Source organism: Microcaecilia unicolor, chromosome 11, assembly GCF_901765095.1.
Source record: "Microcaecilia unicolor chromosome 11, aMicUni1.1, whole genome shotgun sequence".
Lineage (NCBI taxonomy): Eukaryota > Metazoa > Chordata > Amphibia > Gymnophiona > Siphonopidae > Microcaecilia > Microcaecilia unicolor.
This window is the reverse complement of record NC_044041.1, coordinates 162558552-162573748: the sequence shown is the minus strand read 5'-3', so window position 1 is coordinate 162573748 and position 15197 is coordinate 162558552. Positions and strand designations below refer to the sequence as shown.

Here is a 15197-nt window from a genome sequence, read left to right as displayed (position 1 = left end):
CATCCTTATCCTTCACTTGTATTTTCAGTCACTTTAGTTAGGGTAGCTTTGAAGTTAACTTTTCTAAATTGACCTCTGCAGGACTGAGTTCCTACTGGATAAGACTGGTGTCCCCATAGGTATGCATTTGTTTGCAACAGGCTAAAATCCTGTTGGACATCATTACAGGCATGAGAGGATCCTTCAGTTCCAGTTTATGCGTGGATTTCCCAGCTCTGAACGTACTTCAGGATTTCCATAGCTGCCCTCTTCATCCAGCCATCTCATCTACAATCTCAGCTCAGTAAAACTCTCTGGAAGCACATCTTGAAGTGCAATATATGTCTGACCTCTAGCCCTGAGGTTTGGTCCTACCCAGGGTAAGTTTCTGTACTTAGTGATGGGCTGAATGGTACTCTGGTAGTAATCTGTAAATATCTCTTATTTGCACTTAAGGATTACAGATATGAAGCCTAGAGCCATATTGTCCAGTAGGGCCCACAGCTTGCACCCTTTACCTTGCACTGAGCCTAACTATATACTCTGTACTTCTTGGTAGGTTGGTTACCAACCACACAGTCTCTAGTGTCACCTGATATCTCAGGTAAGTTTCAGCCTGAGCTGACGGCTTCAAATTCACAATCTGCTGCAGGCGGAAAGTATACACTCGCTCTTCTAGATGGGAGTGACCACCAATGACTACTACATGGTTTAGGAGACTGTTGTCAAGTTACAGTATGCCAGAGAACTTAGTCTCCATCCAGCATTTGAGTCCCTTTTGCATAAAGTCAGGAAGAGAGAGTTGAGAACTTTATTCAATAACATGATTGCAGTACTTAACATCAACAGTCAAGAAATCACCAACCTTGCTCCAGGAGCCTGAGAAGCAAGGCTCTTGAAGAGGGAAGCAAAACAACAAAATGCATCTTTCATCACTCTAGACAGTGCATATTGCCAGAGTGGATAACACCCTGGCAGATTTCAATGCCTACTCTCTCACCCAGGGAGAGTGGGAATTGTCATCCAAGACCATCATAGAGAAAAAGCACAGACTATCTCATTTCTACAGCAGTCTGAAGGAGGTAGGATCTGAGGGTCTAGAAGTCTTGACCTTAGTACAGTCTAGTAGAGGCGTTTCTGTCTCTAAGCAGAGTAATTCAAGGATCTTGATTCATCCCGAGCCAGTGCTCCTCGTAGCTCCAAACTGGCTTTGGAGGTTCTGGTTTGCAAACATCATTCATATCTATGGAAACTGGCCCCTGATACTTACACATACACAAAAAGGCTGTCATCAAGGTCTGGTAAAACTGGAACTATTAGAAGATCAGCTCCATTCTGTTTTACAGTCTGGCTCTCCAATGGTTATGTTTGAGGAACAAAGGGTATTTAATGGAGGGGATTACTATGCTCATTCGGACTAGTAGGCTTTTCTCTTCCAATTCCTGTTCCAGGATTGAAAATATTTTACCTTTTGTTATCTTCTTCAGGAATTTCAAGAGCTCTACACTTGTATGTTACTCTTAAAAGATATCTCCTAAATTTGGGAATTAGGTCCTTTAACTGATGGCTCCTCCATGTCAGTTTTAATCTAACTCTTCCAATCGCCTTCTGTTATTTCTTAATTGGAATTATGCACTTTGATTTTTTTTTGCTGTTTTCTTTCATAGTCTAGAGTTGAGTAAATTGTCCTAAAGCCAAACGGGCCCATAAATCTATTCATCCTAGGGACAAGAAGTAAGGTTTCTCAGCTTGCACTCTATCAGAATCCTTCCTCATGGGGGTTTTGGAGTTACTTTTCATTTGGGTGTTAGTCTCTGTAGATCTAGTTGCTTCTGAGGGATCCAACTTAGATAAATGGGGTACGCACAGTTGTTTCTGTATTCGTGTCAAACACATTATTCTTGCCTTTGTAGCAGTTTAAAAGCAGAAATTTTGAAGTCTTACCTATTTTCATTAGTGCTGTGCTTTATCCCATAGATTCTGGGCTGGCCTGGCAAAGATGTCAAGGAAGGCGAAATTAGATCTTACTTGCTAATTTTCCCTCTTTTAGTCCCAATCAGATCAGTACAGAGGCCTGCCCTTATTAATCTGTGATTCTTCTCTCATTCCATTCTTTCCTTTTGGATTTAATTTTTCCTTCAACAGCTTAACCTTTCCAAATGGTTTCAAAACAATACATTCAGATGAATACATGTAGTACAATACCTCAAGCAGAAGGATTAATTGATAGCACATTGCTCTATCAGTTGAAATAATGAGTATCTGAGGCTGTACGGTGCCCTTAAGGAGTGAGTCACAAAGAACTATTTTATTTCTCTTGTCTCTGTCCGCTAGTCGACAGACACAACTCATATGCTCTAGATTGGTTAGGTAGGACTAAAAAAAGAAATTCATCAGGCAAGATCAAATTACTCCATATTATTTGACTTTAGATTACATTTGTACCCCACGCTTTCCCACACATAGCAGGTTCAATGCGGCTTACATTGTAACTAGAATAGCAAAGTCTTGTAAGGAGAAATAATACAAGCTGAGTAAACATAGTAGTAAAGTATTAAATAAATGAACTGGATATGGGACGATAAACAGAGATAGGATAAGCAAAAGGACTAGGGATAGAGAGGGATATGGTATAGGAGAGATGAAGAAGAAAAGACTAGGGATGAGTGAGGGAGATGAGGTCCAATGTATAATCTGAATCAAGGTCATTAACAGCTACAATACTACTTTATCCTAAAGCAAAAAAATAAAAATATATATTTTGTTTACAGTTTGTTGTCTCTGGTTTCTGCTTTCCTCATCTTCTTTTCACTGTCTTGCTTCCATCCAGCATCTGTCTTCGCTCTCTCTCTACCATCCAGTGTCTGCCCTCTCTGCTGTCCCCTCCATCCACCGTCTGCCCTTTCTCTCTGCCCCTTCAATCTACCATTTGTCCTCCCTCTCCCATCCATCCAGGGTCTGCCCTCCCTCTCGCTCCCTCTTCCATCCAGGGTCTGCCCTCCCTCTCGCTCCCTCTTCCATCCAGGGTCTGCCCTCCCTCTCGCTCCCCCTTCCATCCAGGGTCTGCCCTCCCTCTCGCTCCATCCAGGATCTGTCCCCTCTTTTCGGCCCCAAGTTCTAGCCCCAGTATCCCACCTGTCCTAGTTCCAGCCCCCGCCCACATCTCCCACCTGCCCCCCTTTTCTTGCCAAGAACTTACAACATGCCTTCTGCTGCTTGACCAGCTGGTGAACTGATATGGCTTGCTCTGGTGGAAGAGTCTGCCAAATCAGATATACTGCACACCAAGGACCACAAGTACAGGCTCGTGTAGAGCTGGTATGATTGGATATAGGAGATGAGCACAGAGGCCTGATACATCTGCAGTTCAAAAGAGTCCAGTGTTTTAGCATCCATGCCAGGGGGCACAGAAGCATAGTCCCTAGAACTCCTAAGCCCTTTTGAGTGCAGATTCAACTACCAGGGAATGATGAGGCAACTGGGCCTATCAAATCCAGGGGAAGACTGAATCTGGTACATAGTGTCAAATCTTTTTTAGGGAGAACAGGGACCGACAGAGGACTCCCATCCACCTGAACGTCCATTAAAATCTCATGAAGCGGAACCGTCACAGCCTCTTTAGGAGGAGATTCATAGTCCAGGACCTCAAACATCTTGGCCCTGGGCTCGTCCTCCACTTCCAAAGGAATAGGAATGGCAGCCGCCGTTTCCTTGACAAAAGATGAGGAAAGGCTCTCAGGTGGAGACTTTATCCTTTCCTGTGGAGGGGAGGGATGGGATGCCATAGGACTTCTCCTATGAGAAGTACCATGGGTCCTCATCTGACTCCTATGAGTGCTCTTCACATCGGCATCAGCCAGGAACGCCTCATGGGAGGGCTGAGACCAAGCCCACCTCAACAAGGAGGAACTATGTCCCTGAGAGGGGCATTGAGGTGTCTGTTCCAACCTCGACTCCGGCAAAGGTTCCTCCACCGACAGAGGGGTTGCCGACACGGGCTGCACTGGCATCATAGACCTCAACGCAGGCCGATGGCCATGCGGGGCAGCTGTAAGCACCCCAGATACCGATGCACCCTGTTGTATGAACCCCACCAACAGTTCAGGTAGCAAGGCCCAGATGCGCTCATCGAAGGCTGACATCAGGAAAGGCTGGGGCATCTGTGTAGAGATAGGCTGCTGAACTTGCGAGGTCGAAGTGGCTGCTTGGTCCTGGCTGCCTTGAGACCAACATACTGGAACCTCCTCTATGGAGGGGGAGTGGTTTTCCCGGCACAGACACTTCTCAGGTACCAGGGGACCCCTCAGTGCCCCGGAGCTCCTGGCACCATGACTGGAGAGTAACCGATGCTTCTTCCGAAGCTGGGCATCGATGCTCCTCAGTGCTGACAAGGAAAACGTTGAATCCTCACATCGCCTTGGGTCCAACGCTGATCGGTCCCAGGGGGCCTGCACAGCAGCTGACGTTGACTCGAGACAAGTGAAGACCCAGTCGATGCATGCTCACTCTGTGTCTAAGGGCCTCGCAACCATATTCTTTATAATAATTCTCACCTGGAACATTCTGAAGCTCACTCTGTGGGAGGGAAACACTGAAGGCTAGGCTGTCAGCAACACTCACTATCACTCATGCACCACTCACTGTCACTCAGGACCCGCCCTCAGCCACAATTCTCAACCCCAACGTTCTAAAAGAAGCCTCAAAACCCCCTCAAAACCGGAAAAAAAACCCCGTTTTCTTTGCCTACTACAAAGAGAAGGTTTCACCTCTTCGTTCGCCAACACACAGCACAGGAAAAGAGTCTCAGCAATCCGCTCACATACACAAAAAAAACAACAACAGCTGAGCAGACTGACATCCTCTCAAACACAGAGCACTAAAAACTTCCTCTTCTTTGCAACACATTGACAATTTTGCCTGCAGTCATAATCGAACAACAGGCAGAGAAGAGAAGCACAAGAATTTCTACAGAAAAAAAAAAAAGGGTTTTGTTTGCCTACTACAAAGGAAACGTTTCAGCTCTTCCTTTTCCAACACACAGCAGAGGAAAAGAGTCTCAGCAATCAGCTCACAGACACAACAAAACTTTGACACCGTCAACACTTGGACAACGTAAAAAGCAAAGCGGCAAAGGGACCTTTTCTTTCACATTCATACATTTGCTTTTCCTGTATGTGCCACATTGCAGCTGCAGGGCATCGGCATACATTCACATCTGGGGCTGGGTTTTACTTTTTTTTAGGAGACAGGGCCAAAACTACCCTGAAAATGGGGGGGGGGGGGGGGGGGAGGAAGGGAGAGATGGGGGGGGGCAACAGTTACATTTCAATAGTTAGGGCAGGAGAGCAGAATGAGAAGGGAAAGGGAAAGGTAAGGGAGACAAAGATGGGCAGCAGAAGTCCAGGTGGGCCAAGAGGGATGATGGAAATCCAGCCTAACAAGAACAGGTCCAGCAAGGCGAATGAAGATCTGAAGAAACAGCAGCAGCATGCAGAGGCAGGACGACGCTGGAGGCAGGCTTCCTCTGCGACGGAGTCAGTGGCGTAGGAGTCAAGATGGCGGACCAAACGGTCGTCCTCCGCAGCACCAACCGTCGGGGCTTTCCAAGCCAGAGACCTCTTCCACTGCACCTCCATCAGTTCCAGCCGAAGAGAAGAGCCAGGGTACAAATCCAACAGGCGGGCAAGGAGGACGCGAAGGCAGCAGACTCCCCGATGGATGAGATGACGAGCAGCGGAGAGGCAACAGCGCAGCACCCAGCAGTCAACGGTCTGCCCGGCAGCGACAGGGCTCAGGCAGAGCACGGCAGGCCAGTCCTGCAGAGCGGAGGAAACTGGCAGCACGGACGAACCGAGGGAGCCTGAAGACAGAAATCGCCAGCCCAATCGAGCACCCCGCCCGGCACCCGAAACCGCTCCGGCAAAGTGAACAGGCCGTCCACTGGCACTGAAACTTGAAGATCGCCAGCGGCCCCCCGACACAGCTTGCTCCAAGACAGGTGGGTGGTAAGAGGAGCCCCAGATCTTCGCGGACCCCAAAGATCAGATCCGGGCCAGTACCCTGCTAGACAACGGGCGAGCTCCGAGAGGGGATCGGGAGCCGATGGATCGCCAGCCCGTTATATAAAATAGCTGTAGAACCCCTTTATCACTTACACCTTGTTCCCACTATCTTGGTGTTTGGTTTGATTCTCAACTTTCCTTTTCAAAGCATATTTCAGAGGCAAATAGTTTAGGTTTTGCCACACTCCAATCTCTGCGCACTTCATGCCTTATTCATGTCACTTTTAGATTACTGTAATGTGATTTATGTAGGTTTACCACAATCTCAACTGAAACGACTTCAAACACTTCAAAACTGTGCTGCTCATTTCCTTTGTAATTCAAAGAATCAGGATCATGCATCACCTTTATTATTTCAGTTGCATTGGCTTCCTATTAAATTTTGCTTTCTTTTTGAAATTCTCATTTTAGTTGATAAGACATATCACACAGGAGTTCCTTTGTACCTATCAAACCTTATCATTCCTTATGTTTCTGTTCATCAACTTAGATCTCTTGACTCAAACCAGACTGGTTATACCTAATCCTAGGCATATTAATAATGAGGTCACCAGGCATTTTGCTTTTTCTTGTCTGGCTCCCTCACTTTGGACTAGTCTCCAAGGAACTTTATGTTCGGAGCTATCCATTCAAAGGTTTAAAGTTCTTTTAAAGGCTTGTTTCTTCCAACAAACCTTTGATTAATGTTTTCTATTTTTTCAGTTGATGGTGTAATTCCTGGCACACAGTTTTTATGTTTGGTAGTTGGATTTTTATGGATATGCTAGACCTAGAATGAATTTTTGTCTTCTGTCCTATTTGAAATGGAGTTCTTTTCAGTTTTATTGTACTTCCAAATTTTTATTGTAAACCGCTTAGCTCCTTCTTGTTGGTATTAGGCAGTATATCAAGTTTTTAATAAACATAAACAAACAGTACAGAAATTTAAAGCCACTAAAGTGGCTGACATAGCTATTTTATTGATTTGTTGGAAAATATTTGCCCACATTTTCACCTCTAACTCCACTCCCCTGCCTACTTCCCAGGCTCTTATATGCCTCAATTTGTTCCCCAGGTCTGGATCCAGAGATTTATAGAGTTTGGATAAGAGCCTACAATGACCCACTGCTCCCCTATACATTCACAAGCATCTCAAAGGTGAATGCATATGAAGGGGGTGCTTGGCATTTAAGGGCAGCCAAATGAGTGTGTCATGCCTAATACTTGTGACAGGGCATCTCTGCATACCTAGGGGGCTCAGTTTATTTATAAGTCACTTATGTAGAACAGTGTCAAAGGGCATGCTGAAATCTAGTACTTAGCTTGCAGCTGTTTTCCACAGTGTGAGAACCTCCACCGACATGGCCAGGTTTCGAGTCTTCCTCAGGGAAGAGGTTCAATTTACCGCAGCTAGTACACTCTCATGGCTGTGGCCACTCTAGCACTAGCTTCTGCATCCCCTCTCCCCCCCCTCTACCACCACCACCTCAATTTGCCATCTTGCATCCCTAATTGGGTCACGTTTTTGGCGCACGCTAAAATTGTGGGCGCACTAAACGTAAGAGACACCAAAACATTCCTATGGGCATCTCTAATGTTTAGCGCGCCCACAATTTTAGCGTGCGCTAAAAATATGAGCGCGCCTTAGTAAAAGGCACTTTCACTCCATCCAACTTTCTGGTCATGCAGTACAAAAAATTAAAAGGATTAACCATACTGCCTCAAATCCTAGGTTTATACCACTCTGCCAGAAGATGAAGACAGAGAAAATTATTTTCCAGTGACATTAGCACTGCTGGTTCTAAGTAACTTGTCAGTATTCTTGGTTCTACAGCAGAAGGTGAATAAGTGTCAGGTGCAGTTGATCACTGAAACAAGCTCCTGAGATTACACCTCAGGAGTATATCTCCCAGACAAAGCATAGGCAGAAGCAGTAATTGTACAAATCAGGAACAGACAGGACTATCCTTATCCTCCCCCCTCCCCAAAGTATAAACTTGGTGAAGGGCTATGCAAGTTGACATCCCTTTTTTCCCAAAATGAGAGAAACCAGAGGCTCTGGGCTCAGAGTTTAAGAAAAATAAACAGCTAACAGAGTACTGCAGCAGCAGTCAGTGGATTCAGGCTGAAACTCTATTAGGGATGCAAGATGGCAAATTGAGGTGGTGGTGGTGGAGGGAGGGGAGAGGGGATGCAGGAGCTAGTGTTAGAGTGGCCACAGCCGACTGCTCCTGCCCCATTTGCAATAAGTGATGAATCATATATAGCGGACTACAACTCGTACTTTGTTCAGGGATTTATAATCATCACAATTCCAATTCCCAGGCAACTATCTTTTCAAAATTCTAGTGCCAGCAAAATGAATAGTTCAAAACATTTACATCAGTGCCTCAAACTAAACACATCCACATATGGAATCTTGATCTGTAAAAGTGTTTTTTTTTTTTTTTTTTAAATATAAGGATCATCAGAGTTCACAGCAAACATGCTGCAGTCCAAAATCTTCAAAGCAACGATATGCACATCTTCATCAATCCATTTTTTTCAATTTTATGTGTATATAATTACTTAAATTTTTCAAAATTACCACCTTTTCAAATTGATCTTTAGACTTTCAAAATTAGTTCAACATAGTGCTTAGCTTGCAGCTGTTTTCCACAGTGTGAGAACCTCCACTGACATGGCCATGAGAGTGTGCTAGCTGTAGTAAATCGAACCTCTTCCCTGAGGAAGACTCGAAACCTGGCCATGTCGGTGGAGGTGGAAGAAAGGTGAAGCATCTTCAAAGGTGCACATAAGCATGGTGGCTTAAGATGGTGATGACGGGTATTTGTAGCCCGCTACTCTCCCTAAATTTAGGTTCAGAGCGGGTTTAAAGAACAAAGAAATGTTATACAAAATCAGATATCTCTAAGCTAAAAAAATCAGGTTCTGTCAGTCCTTAAGGTACACTCCATTAGGAAGCAAGTAGCCCCTGGGCACAGAGTAGCTTCATTCTGCCTGTAGATATTTACAAAGCAGCAATGTCAGTGTCCTTACATTCTTTTGCTAAGCATTATCTGGAATTGAAAGCAAGGAAAGATGCAGGCTTCAGTGAGTGCTTTCTGCCAGTGTGGGGATCCCTCCTTTGAGAAAGACACTGCTCTGGTACTTCCTACATAGTGTAGCAAGTAGTCTTATGTTTGAGTTTGAAGAGTGCATCAGCGGAGCACAGCTACTCATCAGGCTTTGCTAAAGAGATACTGGCTAGCTGTGAGCTGCATAGGGTGCTTATAGGCTAACTTTGGAAGCTAGTAGTATTCACTCATTGGAGCTGATCTGGAAGGACACTGAGGAAGAGAAAAAAATCCCTGGTTAGTTACAAATGAAAGCTCGTGGAACCAATATCCTAGCCCTGGTATCAACTGAGCTGAAAGTAGCAGGAAGAAACTGCTGGGGGTGGGAAGGGGGAAGTGAGATTCTAAACTCTCTTTACAGAGATCTCAGATAAATGGTAATGGATTGGCAATATCAGGCCTGGTACAAGTTTACAAATGTCAACCAACCACTATACAGCACCAGCACAAACATGAAAACCAAGTACAACTACAGCTTTAAATGTCTGTCCTTCCCAACCCTTCCCCCCATCCCACCTGTGATGAAACAGTGGATTTCTAAGCCTATGAACTGTATTATTTTACTGATGATATGTACAGTATTTCTCCTAATTATTTTACTGATGACATGTATTTCTCCTAATTGGCCAGCAGATGGCAATTGTCTTTTTTTTGTTAAAGCAGTACCAGAAGTGACAATTTTTTCTTTCTGCTAACTTTGAAGCAGTGTTGCCAGGTGGGCGGTTTTACCGCCCAATTGGGCGGTTTTCCACGACCCGCCACGGGAAATTTTTGCCCGCGGCGGGTTGCGGTTTTTTGGGCTGCTTTTTGCTCTTTTGGGCTGTTTTTTGGGCGTCTTTTTCGGCTGCGGGGGGCGGGGTTAGTGACGTTTTGGGAGGGGTTAGTGATGTTTTGGGCGGGGCCGATGATGGGGGAGGCGGGGCTGATGACGGGGAGGCGGGGACGATGACGTGGGAGGCGGGGCTGATGACGGCGGGGGCGGGGCTGATGACGGCGGGGGCGGGGTTGATGGGGGTGGGGGTGTCAGGGGCGGGGTTTGAGTTTGGGCGGGTTTTGGGCTGGATTTAGGCTGGTTTGGGTGGGAAAAAAATTTTCCACCTGGCAACCCTGCTTTGAAGTAATTTTTTAGTCTCAGTGTGGGAGCACAGAGGTAAACAACTTTGTTCTCAAGTCCTGGTCAAGGCTTGAGAACAGTTAATCTCCTGAAGCTCCCCAGGCACTACCAAGGTAGTGACAAAACAGTTTTAGTATTGATCCTTATTTAGTTACCTGTTATTTTCCATCTTAATTCTGTAGAAATGTTTATCCAAATTTTCACTGACTCTGCTGCTTCTGCCTGCCAGAACCTAGCAATAGCCAAGAACTGTGCGGTGATCTGCCAACCGTGAGAAGCACAACTCCTGCCAGACTCTCGCCCACTTTATGGGGGGATGGAGCACTCTCTCTGAGGGCACACTCATGAAGCTCATTTAGGCAGCACCCACTGTCATGGCCGCTAGGCCTGGTACTTATGAACAGGAAGTTACTAATATCCAGGCAAGTGCTCACCTGAGTGCTGGTGATTACATTATATAGTTTGAATTTAAAAGCCTAGGTGGAAAGGAATCAAACAAAAAAGTTCTGAATTTCAAAAACATCAACCATGGTAAAATTGGGAAAGCATTCCAAGGAAATACATATACGATTTAAAATCGATATGCCAAACTAAAAGGAGATTATATATATATATTATATATAAAGAAAGGAAAACAGACAAGAGGAAAGATGCATGATTTTCAAATGAAATGAATAAAAAGGTAAAGATGTAGTTATTCAAAAATTTGAATTAGTCAGACAAAAACATGCTCCTTCCAATCTCCCTTTGTCCCCTGTCTAGACAAATCATAGCCCACACAAAATTTAGTACAAAGACTGGCCTAGGGAAGGATCCAGTGGGAAAGTTAAACCACGGTTGGTTATCACTGATATTCAGTGCTGGCAGGCAACAGAATTACCCGGTTAATTATGGTGGGCCAAATAAGAGCTTAAAAAGGAGGTGGTAGATGTTTTCATCTTCCCTCCTAATTCAAATAAAAAGTTTCTTTTGGGAGCAATGCACCTTGTTCTCTCCCTCCCTCCTAATGGCAAAATTAAAAAGCACCCCCCCCCCCCCACCCCAGTGCCTATTTCTTACCTCCATACTGTCAATTAAAAAGTAGTATCCATAGCTGCTTTTCCCCCTCTCTCCCTGGCTAAAACTAGGACTGGATAACCTTAATTCTTTTGACAGGAAGACACATGCAAGAGGAGAAGGGTACCACAAACTTCAATGGTGGAAGACCATACTGTAATTCGTAATGCAAGCCGTTCCCCCTCCCCCCCCCCCCCAAAAAAAAAAAGGATGCACAGCATAATAGAAAAACAAAAAAAAACAAAACAGGTAACTAATCATTTGTCATCATAAACCCCTCTATGGTTTGTTGCAAGACTTCTAGCTCATATAGCTGAGAGGAACAGAAATTAGAAAGGATCTTAATGAGATGTTAACACTGACCTCAAAAAGAAGACTTTCAAGATTTGGGGGGTCAATAATCCTCTCCATCTCTTGGAAATACTTTTCAGTCCTTCCTGGCATGCACACAGTGCTGGGGCTCGGTGTGTCACAGCAAATTTGGTACTTTGCATTCAAGATAGTTTTGATGGCATTTCCATCAGCACGCTCAGCCCATCGCCCTTGGGGCTGGTATTCTTTCTGGGAAATGGGTGCTAGACTATCAGGGATATCTGTGCCATCTCCCACCTGGACAAAAAAACATGCCACCAGAGATCTATTTACAAAAGAATCTGATTGCACTGGAAAGATGCTGTTAACAGGTATCCCCATTAATTCTTTTTATATTGACAGTGCCTTACCAGTCTCTTTGCCCATCGAGGAAGCTTTCCATTAGTAAGGAGAATGGTAGGATCTAACAAAGCAACAAGAAAAGACAGATTAAAATCCCCGACAACAATCACAACAGGTAGAATTATCCACATGTGTTTCTAATGACAAAACTATTATACAGTGTAAAACAAATCTATGACAAAGGGGAAGAAAATAAGCTTTAAAACGAGCTCACAGGCTGAACAGTCAAAAATCATTTCTAAATGGAAGAAACTGTAGGGTCCTCTTACCCAATTAAGTTCTTAGCTTGGTTGCCTCTGATAGTTTTGTTTATGGGGTAGGGTGGATGGGGTTGGTGTTTGTGGGAAGGAATTGGAGGTCAAAGTTGTTGCTACATTTTTCTGCTTTGCCTTTTTAGGGATATTTTGTATTAGATGGTTTGCATAGATTTTCTATGGTAACTGTTTTGTATTATGTTCCATATTTGTGTTAAATACAAGGACCTCTTGAAATTGGGGGTGGGGGGAGAGGAAAGTATACACCTACTTTCCTTTACAGAATACTAGCATACCTGGATATATGTGCATGTATGAGGTCAGGCATGAGCACTTAGACCAGTTATAGAACTGGTGTAAATTATCGTGCTCAGATTCTGGACAAAAGCAGCCCCACCCATTTGAATGCCTACCTGCAAACTATGTGCTGTCTAAGATACTGGCATAGATACACACAAAGCTGGATTTTTGGCATTTATGTGTTTGCCAGTATTCTGGTCCCACCCACCCCTGTTGCACAGCTTACCACTGTAGTGCTGGTCTGCTGCCTCCTGATGCTCTACCAAGTCACACCCACTCCCAGCGCATGTTCAGATTACCGCTGTTGTGCCAGTCTGATGCCTCCTGATGCTCTACCAAGTCTTGCCCACCTCCCGAACATAGAGCTTACCACTGCTGTGCTGGTATTCTGCCTCCTGATGCTCTAACAAGTCCTGCCCAGCCCCATCGCACAGCTTATCGTCGTTGTGCTGGTCTGCTGCCTCTTAACACTCTAGCACATCCTGCCCACCCTTGTCTACTACTGTTACTCCATCCCAGTACTGGAGTCTGCACCACTGATATTTGCTACTCTGTACCTGTGCTTTATTTTGCTGCTGCTTCTGTCTTTCAGAGCTTAGGTCCAAGTGGTATATAAATACTGAAATGACTGAATGATTCACATATCACTGTTGTGCTGGTCTGTAGCCTCCGGATGCTCTACCAAGTCCCATCCACCCCTGTTGCACATAGGTGACATCGCCTACCACTATTTCCTCTGTCCTTGTAGCAGCAACTATGCTGCGGTGGCGCATGCCATGGGCTCTTTGGGGCAACGACCTTATATATTTACTATCTTTCTTTTTCTGTCCTCCCATTTCCTCAATAGACTTCTGCTCAGGTGCTTGACATTCAGTCTATTTCTTTTCTTTCTTATGGCTTCCATCCCCTTTTGTGGGGGGGGGGGGGGGGGAGACTGCCCTATGCCCCCTCTTCTGTCTCACAGACCCAAAGCCCTTGTCTCTTGCGCTTCCTCAACACTTATCTCCCCTACTGACCCCACCCTTCTCTTCCTTCTACCTTCCCTATGGGGCTTTCCTCGCTCCCTACTGCTCCTTAACTGCTGCTCTCTGTGCTCCAAAATCGGCCCTTATTTGCGGCACTCTTCAGATGCACCAGTCTCTGTTTTTTCTTACAGAGACCCGGCTCCATGACACAGAAGCCCCTATCTCAGTTCCTGCCACCGGGGTACTCTGCTTTTTCTACTCTGAGTCAAACTGCCAAGAGGTAGGATGATGTGGATCTTTTGGCTTCCTGCTCCCTTCCTATCTCATCCCTAGCATTCGACTTTTTCCCTTTCCCTGAGGCCCTTTGCTCCAGCTCAATACCTCTCCGCCAGTCATTTTCTTCCACTACTTTACACTTTGCCTTGATTCCTCACTTCATGACTGCCTTACTCACTCTCTCTGAAGCTGTCCTCTTTTCCTATCCTCCTTATTCTGGGCAGTTTGGCATTGTGGGGTGATCTGGCGTATGGTTGAAAATGCCTGTAGAGACAGCATTGCTACAGATAAAGTTTCTTCTACAAGAGTTACTGGCCCTTATGGAACAGGAAGAATTGATCATTTGGTTGGGTAGAAAGCTGTCACAGGGTTGAGCAGTAGTCCTTGATCTGAGAAATGGTGTCCTTGACTTTCTTCCTGAAGAGGATATTTCCCAAAGCATTAGCTAGGCAGTTGTGAAGATCTCTGCAAAGACCTGATGCTTTGAGGCAGGTGGATCTGAATGAATTAGGATCAATTGTACCATAAGAGTCATATTTAGATCATATGAGCTGAAATCCACATGCCTGTATGTAGTTACCCAAATTCTGCACAAAAGTTTTGAAAATTCTGCGCTGTTTACTTGTAGTGTTTTTTGCACAGAATTTCCCCATCCTACTACCTGAAATTTCCCTCCTGTTTCCTCTTTAAGCTCCAGCCTCACCCACCCTCCCCAATAGCACATTCACCTTTGTCTGTCCTCCCCACCCTCCCCGATAGCGTGTGCACACACATTTCTCTGCCCCCCCTTCACCCTCCCCAATGATACACACACATTTCTCTGTCCCCCTTCACCCTCCCCAATGATACACGCACATTTGTCTACCCTTCTCTTTTCTATGTATTCCTGTAGCTGGCTCTCCCCCTCTCCTGCAGAGATCGCGTGGCAGGAAGAAGAAGTGAATCATTGCACAATTGGGTCACCTCCTCCTTCTCTGCCGGCTTAGATTTGACTGCTTAAACGAACCACAGGACCCCATCCCCCGCCAGTTTCCCACATAATCTGGTCTAAGCCCCACACCAATCCTCATCCTATCTATGCAGACCACTCCGGAATGTCTCCAACCTCATATCCATTCCCCTCCTCTCCCCCCTTCTCGTGCACCCTATGGAATGCTTGATCTGTCTGCAACAAACTCTCCTTTACCCATGACCTCTTCATCTCTCGTTCTCTCCAACTCCTCGCCCTAACTGAAACCTGGCTCACCCCTGACGACTCTGCCTCAGTCGCGGCCCTATGCCAAGGAGGCTCTCTTTTCTCCCATTCTCCCCGCCCAGTAGGCCGCGGTGGTGGCGTCAGGTTACTACTTTCGCCCTCCTGCAGTTTTCAACCTCTCCTCCTA

General features: G+C 45.5%; 1 protein-coding gene across 2 annotated transcripts in view; it reads right to left on the bottom strand.

Moving 5' to 3' along the window:
- LOC115480055 (WD repeat-containing protein 62-like) overlaps window positions 1-15197 on the bottom strand; it is a 250748-nt gene that overhangs the window by 70517 nt on the left and 165034 nt on the right. For both annotated transcript variants that reach the window (XM_030218472.1, XM_030218473.1), the window contains exons 21-22: window positions 12029-12081; window positions 11670-11915 (exon numbers count right to left, since the gene is read on the bottom strand). In XM_030218472.1, coding sequence (XP_030074332.1) covers window positions 11670-11915; window positions 12029-12081 — 299 coding nt within the window. The remainder of the gene's footprint in view (window positions 1-11669; window positions 11916-12028; window positions 12082-15197) is intronic.